We start from the raw sequence: 25,288 nt of genomic DNA on the forward strand, positions 1-25,288 counted from the left end.
ATATATCCCGGGAATTCAAAGTTTAGAGTGAACATATATAAACCTTGTAATAGGTCTTAAGTGGTTTACTACTAAACATAAGGCATGTGCATTTGTATTTTCTAAACAAAGATGTGCACATTAGATAATCCAAGGAGAAAATACACATGTTGCTGAACACTGTCAGAATGCAAGTCTTGGAATTTATAAGGAAGACCAGAAGATGTTATGTCAATAGCTGCAGTTTAATTTGTTTGCCAATCAGAAGTAATAGAAGGAATGAAGTAACAAAGACTGTGGTTACTTGCAGAAAGTCCAAAAAGTTTGCCTAATCGTTGTTATTGGGTCTCGTTAGGCTGTAATCATGCATCTTGTTATCCTGTGTTGTGAAAAAATATTTTTGATAAACTAAAGAATACAGTCTCAAGCTTCTAATGAATGTTTGCTCATTAAAAGAAGCTATACACCCATTATCAACCCAAACAAAAGTGTATCTTAAATAGTACTTTCAAAATAAAATGGTTCATGTGCTAAAAAGAGGCAAACGGTCTATGTGGGTTCCAGCTTGTAGATACACTGTATCCATGAAATTTTGAGTTTTAGGACTCTATCTATCTATCTATCTATCTATCTATCTATCTATCTATCTATCTATCTATCTATCTATCTATCTATCTATCTATCTATCTATCTATCTATCTATCTATCTATCTATCTATCTATCTAAGGGTAAGGGAAAACAGTAGGTGGAAGGAAAATTCTGTGATTTTTAAGTTATTATTTTTTTTGCAACTAAAACAACTAAAGGGTTGCCATATCATTTTATTCAGATACTAATAAGTTGATAGGAAGATTAAACAAATTGAATATAAAGTGGAGGCTTGTGACAGACTTAACTTAGAGCATCACAACAATTCTAGACATACATTCACAGCTACAATGGAATGTTGTCAAAGCATATTCTTGTTTTAGAATGGCCCAGTCAAAGTGCAGATTTATACCTCCAATAGAGATTACGTGTTATGTGTAAAAACTGCCGTTTACTGTATCTATCCAGTCTGATAAAGTTTTACAAACAAGAATGGGAAGAATGCTGGTAGAAACTTACCCCAAAAGACCCCCAGCTGTAATTGCAGACAAATGGGAATCTATTGACTCAGAGGCATGACAGTGTTTTAGGTTAGGTTTCTGTTTCTAAAATTATTTAAATTTTCTTCCACTTCATCATTATGTACTACTTTATGCTGTTCCATTTCTTTAAATACAGATTGGATTGTGACAAGACCCAAGGTGTAAAGGTTCAAGGGTGTGAATACTTTCTAGACACTCCTTGCTGGTTTATTTAGCCAGCTGATAAATTGGATTGAATTTCAGCTTAAATTTAGATTGAGAATTATCAGTTGTTATTTTTTATGTGAAGGGTTTGATTTATTTTGGTCCTCTTGAATTTACTCCCACAAGCTCATGCATGTAAACCATAAAAGTTTAAAATGTACACAACCTTCCCATTAAGCCCCTCACATAACATATGCCCCAAGGTCCCACAGTTAAAGTTATTTCTGACTTCATAAATTCAGATACTAACTTAGAAAACTGGTGGAACGGTTTCATATAATTCCATGAACAATGCTCCACTTGGTCCATTTTCACCACTGCTTTCACATTTAGTTTGCTAATCTAAATGTGAATCTTTAGTTGCTCGTATCTAGGTTTGCATATAGGAGAATATAGAAAATACCTCCAGGCTACTTCAGTTTCTATCAGGGAAGTTAAAGTCTCTCCTGGTCACTCTGAGTTCACGTGTTACTGTTTTCTTGCTAAAAACGTATTTACTGTTTTAGTTATTTATGCTCTACAAAACACCCAACAGCTTCTGAGAAGACAAAACACAATACAGAGGACTGTAATACCCATGACGGGTGTCTTCTGCTGCCTACTGTGCCCTCAAATGTGCAGGATAAAAACAAAGTACACTTAAGTGTCAAACAAGAAGAAGCAGCAGCAAAAAGGTGGCAATTGCTGTTGGACCTCAGAGGAATAAATATCATAAAAGCTGTCAAAAATAATGGTCTGTGACAAGGCTTGCTGCTCATTTTCTTTGTTTGAGGATTACAAAGCGATTATTGTTGAACGGAGACAGGACTAAATCAAAAGTGTGCACGCAGGAAATGGTGGTGCTGCAAAAACAATTACAGGGAAACTGGATTCGATTAGACACACAGTGAAGTCTTTATAGATATAAGAGCAGACCTTCTGATTCTTAAAAGTCTGACAATATTGCTTTGATTAGTATGCTATATTAATAGAACTAATACCTTATTTTCAGTCTATTAACTTTTATGTAGCCTCAGACAACTGGCAGAAAAAATATCAAGGATGTCTCGATCAATATGATACCACCAGTAAGAAGTTTATATTTTAAAATAAAAATGTTTTTTCATGACTTCTGTTTAATCTATATGTAACTTTTCAGAATTGAATGTATTTTACATTGATTTTATTATTTAATTTTGAGGCCATTTTGATCTCTAATTTGTGCTGGAGCAGTTTACCATTTTTGTTTAAAGGGGCCATGGCAACAAATCTTAATTTTCTGTGGTTTTGGGCGTATAAAATGGTCTGTTTTGCACTGATAAGGCTGTGTTAATGTCAAGAGTGGGTCCCAAAGAAGCTGCTCATGGGTGGTCAGCTTTGTTTCTTTCCTCAAAAGTGGTTATATCAGAAAACAGTTTACCTTTCTACGTAATTCATATTTTCCAAAGACAGCACACCATCAAGCAAACAGCCCTCGCCCTTCTCCCCTCCTCCCCCAGCTGATACCAGCCGGCTCATTTGATGGAGTAAGTCGAGGTAGCATGTCTGACTGCTCCACTCGAGCAGAGGACGGCTACTGAAAAGGGGAGCTTTTATGTCCAAGGCTGCTCAAAAACAAATGGAAGTTTTCACTTACTCTTGGAGGATTACAAAATCAGAGTGGCTGAAGTTAATTTATGAGGAGACACAGAATTATAACCCCAATTTGAACCGTGGTGAAGTTAGTTTTAGGTTGAATATTCAATATTCGTGCTCCACGGGTTTTGGTGGTGACTGCCTCTTATTCAAGCCCATACAAGCAGGCTGATCTGGGGCTGCTTGCTCGCTCCCGAAGCAGCGGCGTGTAAATATTCAATAACCAACCTAAAACCAACTTCACCGTGGTCCAATACTGTGTTATGCTCATATGATTGGCGTAATTTAATAAAATAAATTCAAGTTGGGGTTTTCGAACAAACTGATTTTGAAAGAAACATCTGTACCACCACTGGAGGTGGCGACCACAACCCTGGGATTACCTGTCAATTCATTAATTCTGACTGCTGTCTCATCTGGTAAACGTATGAGCACTGTCGCTGTCTGACCGGGATGAGGAGGGTGCTGTGCTCTACACCCCGGGGAGGAAAGCAGCCTGCCTTCTCTCCGCCACAGGCTGGAGTAATCACTGCTCTGCTGCCAGGGACCCCGGACTTTGGTCCCACTGTTTGCACGATGAATCGCCACCAGGTTACAGCCTTTGGTCAACTTGGCCTCACCTGTCCGACCTGCAACACAAACACCTCCACCAGCCACATTATGCATTTTTGATGGTGCGTTGTGGGGAGGGGAGAGTTGTGTGGATGTGGGGGGGGGGGTTGCGCGTTTGACCGGTTTTCCAAATATGGTTATAGCCAATCAGAGTAAGCTCAATTAATTAGAGCTACATATTATTAACTTACCGAAGCCTTTTACTGAAGAGGGACATTTGGCCTGACAAAACAACAAGGTGGTGTTATTTTTTTAAATGAAATTCTTTGGATAATTTGTGTATGCAGCCATATCAACTACAGTAAATATTGTTTGTACAGTGATGTCATGAAACCTTTAAAAAAACAAAAAATATAAGAAAAGCGAAAGGAAAAGTACATATATACATGTACAAAGTACAGTATATTGCCTAAATATAACACAAGCACTGAACATTTTAAAACATATTTTTTATTACAAAGATTTTAAAAGTGTTGTGTAATACTACAATGTGCAATGTTAAGTTATTAATGTGTTAATGTTAAGTTAACTATTTTTCATGTTGATTTTGTTTGAGAACCACGTGGAGGCAACAAATTACGGTCACCAAAAACAAGTGTAAATGAGTTTATTGATACAGGTTAAGGAATGCATGGTTCTTCAGTAGAAATCCATGATGGCACTGAGGAGAGGTAAGTTATGAGAAATGAGCTATGGTTTAGATGTGATGGACATGACGAGTGAGACAGCTTACTGGTGAGGAGATGGTGGAGACAAGAGAAAAAGGTGAGAACACCCTTAGCGGCTGAAATCAGCAGGTGGTGTTTAATGGCATTTGTTGGTAATGATTTATTTGTTCTTTCCTCTTGGTTGAGGTGTAAGAGGTACTGGACCATCAAAGGATGGATGGGCAGGTGAGTAATGCTGATTGGCTAAAGAGGGTTCCTGGCAGAATGATCCAGAGGAGCAAGCAGAGGAGGGTTGAGGGGATTCAAAGTGGGAGTCTTGAGGGGAGTTATTCAACAAACTAAGACCAAGGTGGAAGAACAATGGAGTCCAGGAACCAAGCATGTAACTGTTGAAAGAACAGGGAACTCAAGCGTAATCGGCAGGACCAATTTGCTCCCAATTCACAAGATACTGGTAACTTCCATGGTGCCGGGTATCAATGGAGTGACGGACAGTGAATGCAGCATGACCGGATCGGACGGAGGGGCTGCCCCGGTCACAGAGGACACAAGGAGCTGGAAAGAACTGCCTTGATTTAAGAGACATGAAAAGGGGGTGGACACAAAGTTGGGACAAAAGTTTAAGGTGGACAGTGGACTTAATGATAATGGAGTCAATAACAAATGGACCTGAATCTGGGGTACAGTTTTCAAGAGGAGAATTTCAATGAAAAGTCTTTAGATGATATCAAAGCCTTCTGACCAGGAGAGGAGGTGCGAGCAGGAATGTGTTTGTTGTTGACGATCTGCTTGTTTTGGACTGATGTTATTTGCCAGGGTGATGTAGTCTGTTTCTAGATTTTTTTTACATCAACGGAAACTTGTTCTGACAGATGGACTGGTGGAATCAAGAAGGGACAATCTTATCTATTGGTTGTCCCACATAGTACTCGTACCCATTGTGACTTGCTCACGTAACGCCAATGTGCGTGCGTATTACTTGCTAGTTTTCTCTTGCTGCGCATGTACACTTCTAGTGTTTGTGTATCCAGTTAGCTTTGGTTACAGCCATTCATTGTAGCTCCAATGATCTCACTGTGAACTATGAAAATTGCTGAGAGCAAACTGTCTTACAAGTTTATCAAAAGAAAAGGAAGGCCTCAGAAGAAATAAATAAGACCAGAGTGTATTTGGGAGAGTCTTTCATAGGATCCCCCTTAAGAGCAGAAGAGCAGGTAGGTAGTTCCTCACCAACACCTGCAAGCATGACCACATCACTCCTGTCCTTTACTTTCTCCATTGTCACCTGGTTAGGTTCATAATTCAGTTCAAAATACTAATGTTTGCAGTTCAATCAATTGCCTTGCACTGTCTTACTTTAGTGACATTCAGACCCCTCACCAGCTCAGTAGAGCCTTACGATCTTTTGACCAACATCTGCTGGTTGCCCCACAGTTGAGGTGTAAAAAGTGGGTTGATCGTGCCTTTGCAGTGGCAGAACCCAAACTCTGGAATTACACTCCATCACAACCATGCCCCTGCTCAAGGCCAGGCTAAAGACCTGTTTGTTCAGTTTGGTCTTTGATACATTAGAGCTGACTCATTTCAAAATGTGAATTGAATTATAGTTGTAGGTACAGTTGATTTATTTATTTTTATTTTTTTTATTTAATATTAGTATTTTTATTTGTGTTTTCAATTCGGTACAACACTTTGATCAATCTGTTTGTTGTAAAGTGCTTTAGAAGTAACATTTGATTGATTGATGGTCGGCAGTACCAAAATGTAGGTAGTCTCCTGCGGTCATCCTCTGCTCTATCTCCTCGGGAGACAAATAGGTTTTTGCCAGTCTGCATGGGCTTAGTTTGTTGCTGTGGTGGAGGTGAACAAACTGTTTTCACCTCTGACATCACAAGAGGTTGTGAATAGATGGATCTGGAAAAATGGAAAGAGTTATTATTTATTTATTTAATACGTTATCCAAGACAATTGTCAATATGGATGGAAAGATTTATTAACTCTTCTAAACACTGAGGTCCGTCTCTGTAGACCATCTCATCTTAGAGTTTATCACTAAGTGCATTTTGGCAAAGCTGTTTTAAGTGCAGTAAGGTTCCACTCAGAAGCAGTCAAAAGACTGATAAACTCAATAGCAAGCTTAGTCACAGACCAGTTTGCTTATTTTAAATTCCAAAGTCGTTTGGCTGACGCTTCACTATGAATCTTATGTGAAAAGATTTGTTTAAGTAATTTAAAGAACTTGTCATAGGTGAACAGGTGAATAGTGTTTTTATCTATATTGGCTTCAGCCCACCTGAGAGACAGATGACATAGCAAGGAGAGCAGCCAAACAGCAGCTCACACTAGAGCATAAATCTCAGACACTTACCAAGCTCTTCAAGGATGGCTAAGGATTTATGGGAGAGGAGGTCCCAGAATACAGGAATGAGAGAAGAACCTGAGGAAAATGTGGAAAGAGCAGGTAGGTTTGGGTTAGCATGGGAATGAGAGTATCCAAAGCTTGAGCTAAAGATTGTGTTGTTGGACCATGTTGTGAAGCATGGAGTTGTGCTGGGCATTGTGAGGGCCTTGTTCGGAGAGGTAGTTTCATAATTCTGCCACAGAGTCTGGTGTTCTTTTAGGCCCTGGTGCAGAAGACCATGTAGACATTTGAACAGTTTATTGATACAAGTGAAGGAATGAATGGTTCTTCCAGGTTTAAACGAGAAATTTAGCACATCACTTAGGAGGTAAGGTAGGTTATGAGTGAGGCTTACTGCTGGAGAGATGGTGGAGTTACAAGGGAGGAATGTGGGCATCCCCGTAGAGGCTGAGAATGGTGAGTGGTGCTTGTCGGTAATAATTCACTTGTTCTTTCTTTCAGGTGCATATATGAGAGGCGGTAAAGTATTAGATTGTGGATGAGCAGGTGAGTAACAGTTTATGACAGTCATAGATTATTAACACATCCCTTCAAGAAACTCTGATTAACAAAAAAAATCATAAAGGGTAAATAACATTTGCTTTAGGTATAATTATTTCATATGATCCTTTAGGGATACCAAAAATGCTGGGACCAGCTATAAAAAAAATCTTCACCTTGGATTTTTTCCCCCATCAAATGAAGTGTAAGTTTATGCTACTGCACTGAAAGTTACACTTACTTTAAGGTGTTTGCTTCTCTTTTCCACAAGTGCCAATAAATCTGAAGATAGCTGCATTATTAAAGAAGTAAACACTGCTGACAAAGTCTTGTGGCAGCCGCTTGCTGTTACTAAGATGGAGAATATCACTTAGTTCTTTGCACAAACATGTGGCAGAAACTAATGCACAATTCTGCTCAAGGTAATTTCAACAATACCCAGTTAACAGCTTTGCAGCAGGTAAATGTGAAAAGGATGTCTCAATATGTTCTTGGAAAGTGTGCTTGCAATGCTTAAAACCATTTAATAAACAACTGTATCATTTACTCCTTGTAACTTTCGAGCTATGGCTCTTCAGAAAAAAAAAACCTTAGGATAAACACTTTTGACGATCTTCCCTTAAGCAACAAAGCACAGATTGGAGAGATTTTATAGAGACACCAGATGAAACTTTAATTTGTCATCGTATCCTCATTTGTTTACACAGCATCCACCAGTTCAAGTCGTTTCATTCAGTTTGTAGATTTACAGAAACTACAGAGATTGTCCGAATGTTTTAAATTTTAGATTTACCCCAATACTCTGAATTTCAGAGGTGAATTGGAGGGTCTGTTGGTGCTGACTTGGGGCATTATATGCTTGTCTGAAAATCCAAACTTGTTCTGCCAGTCCATATGATGAAGTGACCTTTTTAGCAAGATGCTTAACCCTATATAATCTTGAGTGCTGTTTTGATAGGTAGTGGCCAGAGTGCATTTGAATGGGGGAAAGTGATCCTATCCGTTGGAACCTGGTCCATGTACAGTCATGGTCCAAAGATACTGCACCCTCTGTTTGTCCTAGGGTTTAAATCAAATTATTTAATCCCTAAGTATCTAAAGCCACACACATATTCCATCATATAATTATTTATTAAACAAAGAATAAAATGGAAAGGTTTGAGAAAGAGTTAGTATACCCCAAAAAGCCCTGAAATATATATAGTCAGACGAGATATAATGACAGGGCATAATATCAGAACCACCTGCTTGATCACAAACCCATAGTTGTGCTCCTCAAGCCTTGTCGAAACCGTTTTTGCTTTGTCAGAGTCATGGTAATCAGTTAATATAATATCCTATGAAAGCCTGTACCTTGAAAGCAACAATGCTTAGGGTAGTAATGTGTGTTAAAGTAACATCTACGTGGATGGTAGTACCTAAGGTTTCCCAGCAGAACATTGTGTTACAAAGCATCACAATGCTTAGTCCTGTGAACATTCATTCCTTTGTTCCCCAATTAAGTCGCACACAGGCATTTGGCTATCCTTGTGATGTATGAAAAAACATGAGTCCTAAGACTAGGCCCTATTCTTCCATTACTCTAAAGGCCAGTGCCTTCCCTTGTGAGAGCTTTTAGTGGTGGACAGTAGTCTGCATGGGCACCCTAACTGGTCTCCAGCAATTTGACTAATGATAGCTATCCCGGTGGATTGGACCGCAACAGGCAGGCTTTGCTGCTCAGGTACAGTTACGTGCAAATTTAGTCATACCCCTGGAATGTTTTAGTCTAATGTTCTGAATTTTACCAGTATTTTTATTCTAGAACAGAAACATTTATCAAGCGGTCCAGCCAGCCTGACTTGAACCTGATGAAGCATATTTTTAGGGGAGCTAAAGACTAGGGTGATGATAAGATGATTTCCAATCTCAAATACCTGGAACTAATCACAAAAAATAAATCATTGAAATACCATTGGAGACCTGTCAGGGTGTACCCCGCCTCTCGCCCGGTGAATGCTGGAGATAGGCACCAGCACCCCGCGACCCCATGAGGGATTATACGGATCAGAAAATGGATGGACGGATGAAAATACCATTGGAAACATGCAAAAAACAGGTCATAATCATCTTGGATGAATTAAAACAAATTTTATACCCAAATCTGCCTGAGATATTAGTAATTTTGAGCTTAATTGTAGATTAGTGGGCCTTAGTCACTTAGGACTCATTTGGTGGTTCTCCAATATTTCTTCCTTGGATCACTTCTGAGTTAAGGCACACAGCAGGGCAAGAACCTCCAACAAGAGCTGCAACTGTGAAGATGAACTAGTCAATTAGCCATCATAATGTAGCCCAATAATGTAGCATAATGTACAAGCAAATTTCATCAATGACATTTGCTGTTTATAATACAAACTGCAGTGAATCCCATACATCTTAAGCATTCCCATAGCTTTACAATGCCTGTTTTTTTCTGCTTCATCAGCTATGACAACAATACACATATTTGGTTGTTCCCTAATGTATGCCATCCACCAACGGGTGCAGAGTTGAAGTAATATTCAAAATTATTCCCTTCGATTGTCAGTGGTCATAATGGTATGCCTTAACCATGTACATAAAACTCTGGAGTTAAAAGAGGGTGTACTTTTTGCTTGGCTCTGACTGTCAGATATGTAAAACATTTGGGAGAAAGCAAGGGTTTTTGTTCGGGAAAGTACTAGCTACCAGGTCAGCAGGGAGAACTATCTCAAATATTGCAACGGAGGGAGTAGATTGAGCAAACAAATAAGATTAGACAGCACAGGGCATCTGCAGGGCACACACACAGACAGGTGCCTTGGAGCATTGCCTACACGTCCTAACGGGAACATGCTTTTTCCCTACTCCTACTCCAATTCCCTTTCCTTCTCATACTACCCCTCACTTAATCCTTCTTCATTCTCTGGAGGATTTTCTTTACTCTTCTTTAGCAGCTTCTGCATGGAGCTAAATAGATAGTTTTCAAAGAGAGTTGGTTAAATAAATGAACTTAAAACCTGAGCATAGTTTTCTTTCATTTAGCAATTTTATTCAAGGCTAAACACAGAAAAATAACCTCTTAAACGTATGAGTAATCTCACTGGTGCTGTGACATTAAAGTCTGCTGTGGATTAGATGTACCAGACACTATTAGGAACTGTCGGTCCTTTGCAATGCTCTGATCAATAGGGATTTTCAAGGACCTTTAAAAAAAAAAACAAAGGGTGCTTGTATTATGGCTGCAAAGGTCACACAAGAATGCATGAAGACCTGGCCTTTACAAGTCAGTGGTTCACAGGATTGCCGCTCAGTTCAGTTCCCATCCTCATAATATACAAGATAATTCAGAGAAGTCTAATGAATAAAGTATATTCAATAATTACACCATAAAAATCCCAGAGCTGGTCTTAAAACTTTTTGTCTGTGGGCACTAGATCAGGACAGTTAGCTCTGCAACCTGCCTATTAGTGGGCTGAAGGATGTTACAACCTCACATAACCGAAATTGAGTATTATAATTTTCATAAACAAAAGATATTTGCATAAAATGTTATTTGTAGCATTGTTAAAGAGGATAAACTATCTCCTCTGTGGATTCCTCTGTAAACGTAAAAGCTAGCATTCCTGTTGTAGTCCAGCTAATTGCTACAGAAGTTTTAAAAAGTAGCATTTTAAAGTTCTTCAACAGTTGTGGGCTTCCCTATATTTTGTTTATTGTATTTTGCAACAATTTTGTTACTAAGGATTTGTTGATTGAAATTAATTTTATTTCTGTTAATAAATTATTGAACTTCAAAAGAAGTTTTCACTCCTTTATTCCATATGTGTGCAGAGTTTGCTGTTAAAAGAATGCCAGTGCTCGAATCATTAATTTCAACTACTGTCCTGATATCAGCTGTTTGGGCTAATATTCACCGGACACTACCGAGAGCTATTTATTAAACATTAAATAACTTAATACAGTGCGTAATGGCACAGCAGAACTAAACAGATTTTGCTGGGCTTATATTTTGCTGGGGGAAGGATAACATTGATGGATACCAGTTATGGCTTGGCATAAACAAACTGCAGTAAGACTTTCAAAAGTAAGAACATCATTTTAGGCATGAAATAATCTTACCTTGAGAAGCTACACTATATTTGAAGGAACTGAGTTTATCACAGTTGAAAGGTCCAGGTACTTAGATCCCAGAAGGTGAACTGTCTATTTATGTAATGATTTCAGCTGGAGAACCTAATATTCAGCCGGTCACAGAGGTACATTAAAAAGGTTTATTGTGAGGATGAATAGTGATGGTATTCTCCCAGAATAAAATCTCATAAAGCTTTTTGCATATATAAATCAAGCGGAGCACTATGGCGAAAGCAGTAATGCTCCACTTGTGAAAGTAAAACCTGTTGGGCTCTCTTTGGGATAGAGACAGCAATTCTTTATGCTACACTGCCCGACAGGACATGTAAAAAAAAGAGATGCTACAGTGACCTGGCTGTAGTTGAGAATGGGGACAATTTTCTATTCTGCATTAGTTTCAGACTGAAAATCTGTGGTTCCAGTTAGAGTAAAGGTAAAGGGTGGGTATATTTTGCCAAAAAAGCCGATAATGTCATACGCGTGCGTATTCACAGACAGACAGAGTGAGTGAACTTTATGGCTGTTTTTATGTTAAGTTTATTCCAAAACAGTGTCATACAGCTTTGATAAGCTTGCAGGGACAGGATTTCAATATCACAGGCTTTTAGTGTCACTTTTTATCATGCAGTAGTGGCACATTGATCCAGTAAGAAATAACACAAAGCACACATCAAGGTAAACAGACTTTTTATGTAACCCATAACCATCTGGGATGTGTCATATCCAAGACAGTACACAAGCAGTGAAGCTGTTTTGTTTACATAAAAAATATCTGGAAAAACATCTGATGCATAGAAATATAAGAGAAGAAAACCAACAGAAGTGACTGTCATCAGGTTGTTGTAGGGGGCTCTGAGATGACACACAAGGTACTGAACAGTGGATGGTTTCTGATACGGATCCTCGACACTAAGTCATACTTTATAGATTTTAACTGACTTTAGACTGTAAATCTTAGAAATAGTTAAATAATGGCTCTCATTTAAAGTGGAAGATAAATGTAATGTGATTTAAGTTTTAGTTATGGCTCAAGTCTTATTGTGACTCCTTATCTTAGTAATATCATCCATTTACTAATATTATAATTCAATTTAGAGGATTTTCCTATTGTGGTTAATTATTCTATTAACTAGTAATCATGTGATACAATTTAAAAGTTTTCATGACTTTGTGTTGTCTCTTGTGCTGACGGAGAACAACTGAAGGCGAATTCTTGATGGTTGTTGCTCTATTTACTATGTGAGATGCACTGATGACTGAGTGTTTAGTTTACACACGGACCATTAAAGAAAAAAAAAACATCCTCCAGACAAGCGCTGATGTGATATGAGCAGTCAGTCAATATAAACCGATCAGCCACAGCGTTAAAACTACCAACAGGGGAAGTGACAAGTATTGACAATGTTATTAAATGGCTCTACTCTGCCAGGAAACCTCATGTCTTTGCATTCTGGAGGCTCTCCAACTAGGCAATGTACCTTGCTTTGTCGCAAAATTACTTTATAAACATCAAACCCCAACCGAGCAACGCAGGCATCTGTGTTCGTTCTGTAGCAAAATATCAAAAAGGCAGCAGAAAACTTGCATAAACAAAAGAAACAGACCTAAAGTAACCTGAACCTGCTGCAATTTCTCAGAATGGCTGCACTGGTAACTGTCGATAGCTTTGCAGCAATCCCTCATACCGAGCAAGCATGAAGTGACAGCAGAGAGGAAAACTCCCCTTTAACAGGAAGACAAAACAACTAGCAGAACCAAGCTCAGCGTGAACGGCCATCTGTCTCGACCGAGTCAGATTCTAAACATGAGTTAAATTAAAGAGAGACATATCATGCAAAATCCATTTGTTTAGCCCTTAAATACATTTTGTTGTGTACTTCGAGTTTCTAGGAGTGGGAAAAAATATTTGGTCTATCCAGGTACTGCATACATATCTTTATACTATGTTTCTGTCATGTTCTGGCCTGGCTGTCAGTGTATTTTCTTCTGAACCCAGTAATCATGATTATCAGCTGCACCTGTTCTCCCCTGCTAGTGCTTCATCAATCTCATTAAGTTCACCTGGTTGCCTGCCTTTATATACTGAGCGTCCACAGTCAGCCAGTGCCAGACAATTGAAAATGTTTTTTTCAGTAGATGTCCAGCATTCTTTCTTGCTTGTTGACAAGTCTCCAACCAGTTTTTTTTTTCTCCTGTCTTGCTCTGACATCGTCAAGTACCTCTTCTAGGTTCAGTTATTTTGGACACAACTTGGACTGTCTTGAGGATCACAAATCTTGCCTTGATCTTGTATTTGACATCATGCCACGTATTCTGCCCAGAGCTGTCAAAAAGTACCTGTCCAGCTCTGTCAGTGACTGCTTGCACCAGGGGTTTACTCTTTATTTTCATAATACACCTTTTGTAATGCAACAACGTGTCTAGCTGAATATCAGGCTGTTCAGTTTTCTCTATTATGTTTTGTTGCCATTGCTTTGTTGTTCGCTGGTAACCGTAAGCAGCCTTCAGCTGTGACACCACTTTCAATAATTTTTACTGTGAATGCAGTAGGCATTCACAGTTCTTGAGATCCTGTTTCTCTTTATTCTTTATTATTATTACTGTGAATGCAGTAGGCATTCACAGTTATTGAGATCCTCTTCCGCCTTTTTACTGTTTAAACTTTGCTTCGCTTCTCCTCCTACAGTTTTTCTCCGATTTCAACCATTCAACTTTTAAACTATTCAGCTTCTTCTGGAATGGATGGCTATGTCTTTTTGTACATTTAACTCTTCAACTTTTTAAAATATTCAGCTTTTTCTGCACATTTTCAGCTTTTTTTTTCTCCTATAGGAAATGAAGGAATTCACTAAAATTCCGCTCATTTCAGCTGCTTTTTGACAGCTTACTGCTTCAGCCTACTTTCAGCTAGAAACGCCATTCAACTTTTAAAATGTAGTGATATCTTTCAGCTATTATGGTCTATTTCAGCTTTTTCATATCTTTTACCATTTTCATATAGTACCTCCTTAAAATAATTTTGGCTTTTCAAGAAATTCAGCAAATAACATGCGTTGCTATGGTCGTCAAGGAGGCAGTTATAGAGTGCGCACTCTAGAAATTCAACAAATTCTTCTTCTCCGAACAACTTCTTCTCACTCGCTCAATTTTCAACCTATCCACATGAATTATACATCAAAACGTAGGAATTTTTGTCTGGATTCAGGAAATGTAACCGTCATTGGTGTAGCATTTATAGATTTTTCGCAAATCACCCCAGAGCGACACAAACCCGAAACCTCCCCCATTCATTTCCTATGGAGCGGTTTTGAAAAATGACGTCTGAAAATCCAAAACATCACACGTTTTCGCATCGTCGCTACTCCTAAACCGTTTGATGTACAGGCATGAGACTTTCACATATGAATGTCCCAACCCTTCTGGCACTCACAAAAAATGAATTTTGTGGATAACTGTTACGGTTTTTCCGCAGGAACAATTTGTTCGGGAGTAGCAAATTTGCAAAATCCTGAAGACGCTTTGGACCTCCATCACCCCAAAGGATCCACTTTTTTACATCGTCGCTGTGCCTACACCGATTTTTGTACAAACATAAAAATGAGCAACATAGTCCTCAAAAGCTGCTGATACTCACAGTGAAATAATTGTTTTGATATCTCTTATACTTTTTCAGCTAGAGCGATTTGTTCGGGACTGTTTTTAGAGGATTTTGGAAATTCCTTAAAAACCCCCTTTAGATCATAATTTTTTACGCCTTTATTAAACTTTTTCCAGCAAAAAACGATAGCTTTTCTTCTTCCCCTATCCGTTACGAACTAAACGCAGAAAAAATTACGTCTCTACCATTATAAAATTTTCAAGTGACTTTCAGCTATGTGTCATTTTTCTATCCCATTTTGGATTTGACATGCTTTCCTATTGGGCCTTTGCTTCCAACAGGACCTGGCATGATGCCCAGACACGACCCAATTGGCCAATACAGCACCACCCACATGTGGGAAATGGCACCACTGACCATTTTGGTCAAATGTTGAGTTCTGGGCCCAGATGTGGTGAGGCTGAGTTGCTAAAGGAGGCCAATCTGACCCATGAACTTTGGTGACGTTTGGCGACATTAAGTATTGGCACCCCAATTTGAGGCACTTCCCAGTACAGGATTTGGACCAAACTGACAGAGTACAATCACCCGGTGATCCTGAGCACAACCATGTTAGCGGCTAATGGTTAGCATGTTGCTAATTGGAAGTCGCCCTCGGAAGCTCGTACAAACTTCTGCCTTACAGAGTCTGTACCTCCTTTATACAGAATGCTCCACAATAAGTTTGGGCCTCGTCACGTAAAGCATCTCCAAGTTAGGAGGTGTCAAACATCCAATGCTTTTCAATGGGGACGAAACCCCTTATACTCCCTAGAAATGCAGGCCCACATATGGCAACAATATATTCAAGTTTGAAATTCTACTTCTGCTTTGTTAAACGATTCAGTGTTTAGAATGAGTTAGGAAATGTTTGGTGCCTTTCCCTCAGTTTTTTCTTCTTCTTCTAATAATTCAGCTATTGTTCTTTCATGTTCAAATTCTTCAACTCTTTCAAATTCTTCAACTTTTTCAACTTCTTCAAATTTTTCAACTTTTTCAATGCTTTTCAGCTATTTTTTCTCTTCTTCAAAGATCTTCTGCATCTTTTGCTTAATCATTCAGCTATCTGCATTCACAGTGCATTTTCGCAGGAAATGCAAATTTTTCTAGTTACTGTGAATGCAGTAGGCATTCACAGTTATTGAGATCCTCTTTCTCATTTTTACTGTTTAAAGTTTGATTCGCTTCTCCTCCTACAATTTTTCTCCGATTTCAACCATTCAACTTTTAAACTATTCAGCTTCTTCTGGAATGGATGGCTATGTCTTTTTGTACTTTTAACTCTTCAACTTTTTAAAATATTCAGCTTTTTCTGCAAATTTTCTGCTTTTTTTCTCCCATAGGAAATGAATGTAATTGACTAAAATTCCGCTCATTTCAGCTGCTTTTTGACAGCTTACTGCTTCAGCCTCCTTTCAGCTAGAAACGCCATTCAACTTTTAAAATGTAGTGATATCTTTCAGCTATTATGGTCTATTTCAGCTTTTTCATATATTTTACCATTTTCATATAGTACCTCCTTAAAATAATTTTGTCTTTTCAAGAAATTCAGCAAATAACATGCGTTGCTATGGTCGTCAAGGAGGCAGTTATAGAGTGCGCACTCTAGAAATTCAACAAATTCTTCTTCTCCGAACAACTTCTTCTCACTCGCTCAATTTTCAACCTATCCACATAAATTATACATCAAAACGTAGGAATTTTTGTCTGGATTCAGGAAATGTAACCATCATTGGTGTAGCATTTATAGATTTTTCGCAAATCACCTCAGAGCGACACAAACCCGAAACCTCCCCCATTCATTTCCTATGGAGCGGTTTTGAAAAATGCCGTCTGAAAATCCAAAACATCACACGTTTTCGCATCGTCGCTACTCCTAAACTGTTTGATGTACAGGCATGAGACTTTCACATATGAATGTCCCAACCCTTCTGGCACTCACAAAAAAGGAATTTTGTGGATAACTGTTACGGTTTTTCCGCAGGAACAATTTGTTTGGGAGTAGCGAATTTGCAAAATCCTGAAGATGCTTTGGACCTCCATCACCCCAAATGATCCACTTTTTTACATCGTCGCTGTGCCTACACCGATTTTTGTACAAACATAAAAATGAGCAACATAGTCCTCAAAAGCCTGCTGATACTCACAGTGAAATAATTGTTTTGATATCTCTTATACTTTTTCAGCTAGAGCGATTTGTTCGGGACCGTTTTTAGAGGATTTTTGAAAATCCTTAAAAATCTCCTTTATATCATAATTTTTTACGCCTTTATTAAAGTATTTCCAGCAAAAAACGATAGCTTTTCTTCTTCCCCTATCCGTTACGAACTAAACGCAGAAAAAATTATGTCTCTACCATTTAGGGATCAGGAGATACGAAGCGTTGTTCGGGGCAAAGTTCTCCATTATAATCCAATGGGACTTATTGTGAGCAAAGTCTCTGCACTTCGGTAGACTGGCCGCTGCAGGTGTGTCAGTGAGTTTCCATGACGACGGAACTCTGAGGGCCAGAGGGAGAGGATCAATTGAGATACAATGGCAACTTTCGACGCTCACCACAGTTGCTGTGATTATTGTAGGAATCTGAAATTCGCACAGTCACTTCCTCTTGACATTTTAAAATTTTCAAGTGACTTTCAGCTATGTGTCATTTTTCTATCCCATTTTGGATTTCACATGCTTTCCTATTGGGCCTTTGCTTCCAACAGGACCTGGCATGATGCCCAGACACGACCCAATTGGCCAATACAGCACCACCCACCTGTGGGAAATGGCGCTACTGACCATTTTGGTCAAATATTGAGTTCTGGGCCCAGATGTGGTGAGGCTGAGTTGCTAAAGGAGGCCAATCTGACCCATGAACTTTGGTGACGTTTGGCGACATTAAGTATTGGCACCCCTATTTGAGGCACTTCCCAGTACAGGATTTGGACCAAACTGACAGAGTACAATCACCCGGTGATCCTGAGCACAACCATGTTAGCGGCTAATGGTTAGCATGTTGCTAATTGGAAGTAGCTCTAGGAAGCTCGGACAAACTTCTGCTTTACAGAGTCTGTACCTCCTTTATACAGAATGCTCCACAATAAGTTTGGGCCTCGTCACGTAAAGCATCTCCAAGTTAGGAGGTGTCAAACATCCAATGCTTTTCAATGGGGGCGAAACCCTTTATACTCCCTAGAAATGCAGGCCCACATATGGCAACAGTATATTCAAGTTTGAAGTTCTACTTATGCTTTGTTAAACGATTCAGTGTTTAGAATGAGTTAGGAAATGTTTGGTGCCTTTCCCTCAGTTTTTTCTTCTTCTAATAATTCAGCTATTGTTCTTTCATGTTCAAATTCTTCAACTCTTTCAAATTCTTCAACTTCTTCAACTTTTTCAACTTCTTCAATGCTTTTCAGCTATTTTCTCTTCTTCAAAGATCTTCTGCATCTTTCGCTCAATCATTCAGCTATCTGCATTCACAGTGCATTTTCGCAGGAAATGCAAATTTTTCTAGTTCCTGTTTATTCTTCCAAATGCGTTTTTACTGTTTAAACTTTGCTTCGCTTCTCCTCCTACAATTTTTCTCCGATTTCAACCATTCAACTTTTAAACTATTCAGCTTCTTCTGGAATGGATGGCTATGTCTTTTTGTACTTTTAACTCTTCAACTTTTTAAAATATTCAGCTTTTTCTGCAAATTTTCAGCTTTTTTTCTCCCATAGGAAATGAATGTAATTCACTAAAATTCCGCTCATTTCAGCTGCTTTTTGACAGCTTACTGCTTCAGCCTACTTTCAGCTAGAAACGCCATTCAACTTTTAAAATGTAGTGATATCTTTCAGCTATTATGGTCTATTTCAGCTTTTTCATATCTTTTACCATTTTCATATAGTACCTCCTTAAAATAATTTTGGCTTTTCAAGAAATTCAGCAAATAACATGCGTTGCTATGGTCGTCAAGGAGGCAGTTATAGAGTGCGCACTCTAGAAATTCAACAAATTCTTCATCTCTGAACAACTTCTTCTCACTCGCTCAATTTTCAACCTATCCACATAAATTATACATCAAAACGTAGGAATTTTTGTCTGGATTCAGGAAATGTAACCCTCATTGGTGTAGCATTTATAGATTTTTCGCAAATCACCTCAGAGCGACACAAACCCGAAACCTCCCCCATTCATTTCCTATGGAGCGGTTTTGAAAAATGACGTCTGAAAATCCAAAACATCACACGTTTTCGCATCGTCGCTACTCCTAAACCGTTTGATGTACAGGCATGAGACTTTCACATATGAATGTTCCAACCCTTCTGGCACTCACAAAAAAGGAATTTTGTGGATAACTGTTACGGTTTTTCCGCAAGAACAATTTGTTCGGGAGTAGCGGATGTGCAAAATCCTGAAAATGCTTTAGAGCTGCATTTTTCCACATGATCCACTTTTTTACATCGTCGCTGTGCCTACACCGATTTTTGTACAAACACAAAAATGAGCAACATAGTCCTCAAAAGCCTGCTGATACTCACAGTTAAAGAATTAATTTGATATCACTTATACTTTTTCAGCTAGAGCGATTTGTTCGGGACCGTTTTTAGAGGATTTTGGAAATTTCTTAAAAATGTCCTTTAGATCATAATTTTTTACGCCTTTATTAAACTTTTTCCAGCAAAAAATGATAGATTTTCTTCTTCCCCTATCCGTTACGAACTAAACGCAAAAAAAATTACGTCTCTACCATTTAGGGATCAGGAGATATGAAGCGTTGTTCGGGGCAAAGTTCTCCATTATAATCCAATGGGACTTATTGTGAGCAAAGTCTCTGCACTTGGGTAGATTGGCCGCTGCAGGTGTGTCAGTGAGTTTCCATGACAACGGAACTCTGAGGGCCGGAGGGAGAGGATCAATTGAGATAGAATGGCAACTTTCGACGCTCACCGCAGTTGCTGTGATTAATGTAGGAATCTGAAATTCGCACAGTCACTTCCTCTTGACATTTAAAAATTTTCAAGTGACTTTCAGCTATGTGTCATTTTTCTATCCCATTTTGGATTTGACATGCTTTCCTATTGGGCCTTTGCTTCCAACAGGACCTGGCATGATGCCCAGACACGACCCAATTGGCCAATACAGCACCACCCACCTGTGGGAAATGGCGCTACTGACCATTTTGGTCAAATATTGAGTTCTGGGCCCAGATGTGGTGAGGCTGAGTTGCTAAAGGAGGCCAATCTGACCCATGAACTTTGGTCATGTTTGGTGACATTAAGTATTGGCACCCCTATTTGAGGCACTTCCCAGTACAGGATTTGGACCAAACTGACAGAGTACAATCACCCGGTGATCCTGAGCACAACCATGTTAGCGGCTAATGGTTAGCATGTTGCTAATTGGAAGTAGCTCTAGGAAGCTCGGACAAACTTCTGCTTTACAGAGTCTGTACCTCCTTTATACAGAATGCTCCACAATAAGTTTGGGCCTCGTCACGTAAAGCATCTCCAAGTTAGGAGGTGTCAAACATCCAATGCTTTTCAATGGGGGCGAAACCCCTTATACTCCCTAGAAATGCAGGCCCACAATATGGCTACAGTATATTAAAGTTTGAAATTCTACTTATGCTTTGTTAAACGATTCAATGTTTAGAATGAGTTAGGAAATGTTTGGTGCCTTTCCCTCAGTTTTTTCTTCTTCTAATAATTCAGCTATTGTTCTTTCATGTTCAAATTCTTCAACTCTTTCAAATTCTTCAACTTTTTCAACTTCTTCAACTTTTTCAACTTCTTCAATGCTTTTCAGCTATTTTTTCTCTTCTTCAAAGATCTTCTGCATCTTTTGCTTAATCATTCAGCTATCTGCATTCACAGTGCATTTTCGCAGGAAATGCAAATTTTTCTAGTTTGTTTTGGGTTGCTCAATCCAGCTCCTTTTGTATCTTCTCATTAGCCACCAAACACCATAAATATCTGCACTTCGTCGTTGGATCATGGTGTTGTTTTTAGGACTTAAATTTTCTTTAAAGTGTAACTGACCCACAAATCAACTTCTTTTTACCTTTTTTTTTTTTTGCAGAAAAACTATATAAACTGGTCCTAAAGATGCTACAGTAATTTATTTTGTTATATTTTTGTGTGAACTTGTTTAGTTCCATAATATTTGTGTGTGCTGCCCTCTTAGGATTGAACGGTGGCCTATTCAGTTGAATTTTCCTGTTGGTACATGGTTTCGTCCCAATATCCTTGCATTTGGAGGGTGAAACATCCTTCACCTTAAAAGACAGTAACGTTTCAAAGTCACCGGATGTCGACCTGGTCATTCCATGTTTCAACAGGTCACGTTCCCTCATCCTTAGCACAGCAGCCACAAGCACTGCTTAGAACTCCCACCACTCATCCGAGTCTCTTGGAAATTCCCACTTTGGTGGCAATTTTTAAAATGTGCCTGGGGGAGAGGTCATGCCTTTAAGTAGGGTTTGCATTTTTACCTTTTTACATGCCTTTACATTACTTTAAAGCTTGGAATACACTGTTGATTTGTAAGTTTTTTAAAATAACGGGTCTGATTCTTGTAAGGGAGTATTGTTATTAATATATTTATGAGAGAATAAATCTGTAACAAAATAAATTGGCTGGGACAATAATATATTTAGAAATTCACAACTGTCAAAAATAAAGACATTAAAAACAAAACAAGAATAATGGCACAGACATAAATTCTGAAAGATATCTAAAGTTTAAATTTAAATAGCAATTTATGACTAATATTTCAATTAGTCATTGAATAAATCTTTTCTTATGTAATATTCATTGAAATAAATTCAATCAGTTAGGCAGGTAATTTGTACTTAAAGTTTTTTTTTTTCTTGCTGAATCTGTTCATTATGTCAAAATTGGTCCTCCATAATAATTGTAATACAACTAATATTTCAGGTCACACTTTGCTGTGAGGAATCTAAGGTTTTACTCAAAGCAACATCTGTAATCTCGTAATCTTCTGTTATCGCTTGAAGTTAATTGAACTTTTCATGGTTTTGATTTCTATCTCCGCCTTGTTTTGAAATAAAGACCAAACCCATTACTGGGCTCAGCGAGGTTTAAGAGATCAATAAACAAGTGTAATTCTGGTCAGCAATTACAGAAGGATTAGAGATTATCTTGGGACATTGTTTGCAAACAATTCATTTGAATTCAACATTAAACTCTTCTGTCTTGCAGGGTCACTTCCTGGCCTCCATCACTCACAGCTAATGGATGTCTTTACCCAGTATGCCTACAATGACAGTTTCTACGATAATGGAACATGGCACTTCAACGAAACGGAGCGAGAACAGAGACACCCTTACAACTACTACGCCATGCTTCTCACTCTGCTCATCTTTGTCATTGTGTTCGGCAACGTGCTGGTGTGCATGGCTGTGTCCAGGGAAAAAGCTCTGCAGACCACTACCAACTACCTGATTGTCAGTCTGGCTGTCGCTGACCTTTTGGTGGCCACACTGGTAATGCCCTGGGTTGTCTACCTAGAGGTAGGGTGGTAGAACACAAACACAAACATACACACAAATACAAAAATAATTTATCCATATTTCTTTGTAATGAGATATAAAACCTGACATGCTCTCCCCCTTCTGTGTACATTCTTAATCTAATTTCTCTGTGTGTATTACATCTGTAAAAAAATATATATATATATATATATATATATATATATATATATATATATATATATATATATATATATATATATATATATATAAACAAGACTAATGGGTAGATAACCAAGACATTTGCAGTAGACCAATAGCCCTGCAAGGACTGCTTTTATTTCCAGAACCTTAAGTGACTGTAGCATTTGGACAACACAGAAATGAAGGATCCAACGAAAGCCATTACTTCAAAAGACATCAATTACAATAGGAGGATAGAACATGTCAAAAGCAAGTAATGTTTTTATATAAAATCCAGTTCTGCTAAAACACTGGTGGAAAATGCTTAGATAAAGTGAGCTGCATGCAGCTACTGTATTGTTGGGTCACAGGGACAAGGTAAAACAAAAGTGAAGGTTAACATGTTCACATCAGTCTTGTAAACTAGAGCCCTGCAGTGGTCAGAGGCCTGTGATTTAGCAGACGTGTGACAACAGCAAAATGTCAGACCAGCCGTTTTTATTAGAGGTCAGTGGTTTATGAATAAATGTTCCTGTTTGCTTTCAAACCAGTGTAGCTAAATTGAGATATTTTTTTTTTTAAGATTCCTTATAGCACACAGAGCTTTTGCTCAAGTGTAAAATCATGTCTAATTGATGATTAGAGGGTGGTCATGTTGTTTGAAAACATATTTGTCTCTTTTGTCTGTGTGCTCTGATCTACGGTTATTTTTAGACGATAAGGGTTAGGCCATATTGTGTGATTCAGAGAAAGATAATTTAGGACAGGGATAATAATCCCTCTGTATCTTTCCTTGAGTCATAGGCAAGCTTCAATAGCAGGAACCTTTTCCAGCCACCAGGATTAGAGGCATTCTTTACCCTGATATATGTCTACTAGATCTAACGGGTTGAAATTGGAGTACCTGGGTTTAAACCTACCCCTCAAAAACTCTGCTAGTGAGGTGGTACTTGAAGATTTACCCTAAATTAAAGATGAGGCATAATTTCTCAGATTTGCCTCAGAAACAGCATGTTTGATGCCCCCCCCCCCCCCCCCAACACCTTTTCTACTGCATTAAGAAATGGGAATCTGGCTTCCTACTCCATAATGCTCATCTTTTTGGTCTGGAACCAGCATGATGTTGCTCACTTACTGGGGAGATTGGGGTCTTGTTTTGTTTGCAAAGCAATAACTCTCTAACCTGACTCTCGGCAGATGGATTTCATTCCGCAGACCTCCACACATCCATCTTGGATTGCCCCATTGGAGATGTATTCCAAAAGGAGGGGCCTTATCAAAATCCTTTCATATGATTGGATAAACCGCTTGTCCATCATCTTTACTGACGTGCTACTTCAACCACTCACATCGAAACCAACCCGTGATGCTGACATTAGGGAAGATCAAGCTTTTGCCAAACCTGGTCGGGAGAAGGGCGAAAACATAATTTCCACTAACAAAAGCCTTCAAAGCCATTCTCTGGTGTTCTTTTAAAGAATTAATAATCAGTAGATTGGACAACACTAATGAAATAGCAGCATCAATGTTACTGCTTTCTTCCACGCTGCGAGCCGCCATTGTTGTCTGAATCTAAACAGTCGCTTCTCTAATACGTCACATCTACGAAAATCCCACCCGGCTATCCCTGATTGGCTCATCTATTTCATGTGTTATTAAAATCCCTCCCAATGGCCACGTTTCCAGATGGATGTGTAGAGTTGTGTGGAGCTTGGCAGAACAACATCCATCAGGTGAGAGTCAGGTTGATAACTCACCAGTTTTAAGAGTATGACACTTGTCACTTGTGTGAACTTGCTGCGGATACAATTTACTTAAACAGCACATTTGTGAACCACATGGTAGAAAAGGCACACCACTGATGGCAAAGGTAAAACAGATGGTCCCAGAAAATGAAGTTCAGGGGGGGAAAAATATTTGGGTACCATAGTTTGGGTTTTTCCATAGTGTGGTTAACATTAAGACCACACCCATGACACTCTCTTTGTTCTCCTTTATCTGTCAGAACAGCTCTTATCTACCTTGGAGTGATCGCTATTAGCAGTAATGCAGGACAGAGTGTTCATATTGTGTTTTTATCAAAATTATTTACTTTTTTCTCCGTTGTTGTGGGCAGCTGGCTTGTCACAGAGGGGGGGCACATCAAAGCATTCTATAAAAGTCTGAGCTGATTTGCTGCCAGACACATTTCAAAGCACCAAATGACAGTATAACACTTTCTCAATAGAAAATTGTACCTGATAGCATAGCAAAGAATCAAAAGAAAGTCTTTGATGGTGTAAAGTGGTTTAATTGCACAGGTGTTACAAACTAACCGTGTTTGTTTAAGGATGCCGCTTTGGAGAGTGCTGAAAGCAAGAATCACTTTGAAATATAAATCAAATACAAGTCACAGCAAGCTTTTGGCCATAGGTTTATAAACCATAATGCCTGTGTACACTGCATCGAGAATGCTCATTGCATCTTCAAGGTTTCTCTCTTTTTTTTGCCAATTTTGTTTCTCTGCTGGTAGGATTCTGAAAACCGTGTTATGCCAATTTAGTGAAACTTGGAGAGCAGGATCATGTGTAGGGAGATAAGGGGGAGCTCATTTAAAATTAAATATCTGCAACCCTAAACAGTGTAGTTCCTGCTGTAGGTCAGAGTTTTCTTTTTGACTGCAGTTCTTCAAAAATAATCATTAACTATACAACTATTCACGCCCTAGGTTTAGTGTTTTAAGCTGTGAAAAATAAAAGGAAAGATTTTTTAATGCTGGT

The 25,288-nt window shown here is 38.7% G+C and overlaps 1 protein-coding gene across 3 annotated transcripts in view; it reads left to right on the forward strand.

Annotated features, from left to right (window-relative positions):
• drd2a (dopamine receptor D2a) overlaps nucleotides 1-25,288 on the forward strand; it is a 92,720-nt gene that overhangs the window by 26,093 nt on the left and 41,339 nt on the right. For 2 of the 3 annotated variants that reach the window (XM_021319250.2, XM_036149928.1), the window contains exon 2: nucleotides 22,078-22,388. In XM_021319250.2, coding sequence (XP_021174925.2) covers nucleotides 22,110-22,388 — 279 coding nt within the window. In that variant the 5' untranslated portion in view covers nucleotides 22,078-22,109. Of the gene's footprint in view, nucleotides 1-7,071; nucleotides 7,117-22,077; nucleotides 22,389-25,288 lie in introns of all 3 variants that reach the window. The other variant, XM_036149929.1, reaches the window with a different exon arrangement.

Source organism: Fundulus heteroclitus, chromosome 18 (assembly GCF_011125445.2).
Source record: "Fundulus heteroclitus isolate FHET01 chromosome 18, MU-UCD_Fhet_4.1, whole genome shotgun sequence".
NCBI lineage: Eukaryota > Metazoa > Chordata > Actinopteri > Cyprinodontiformes > Fundulidae > Fundulus > Fundulus heteroclitus.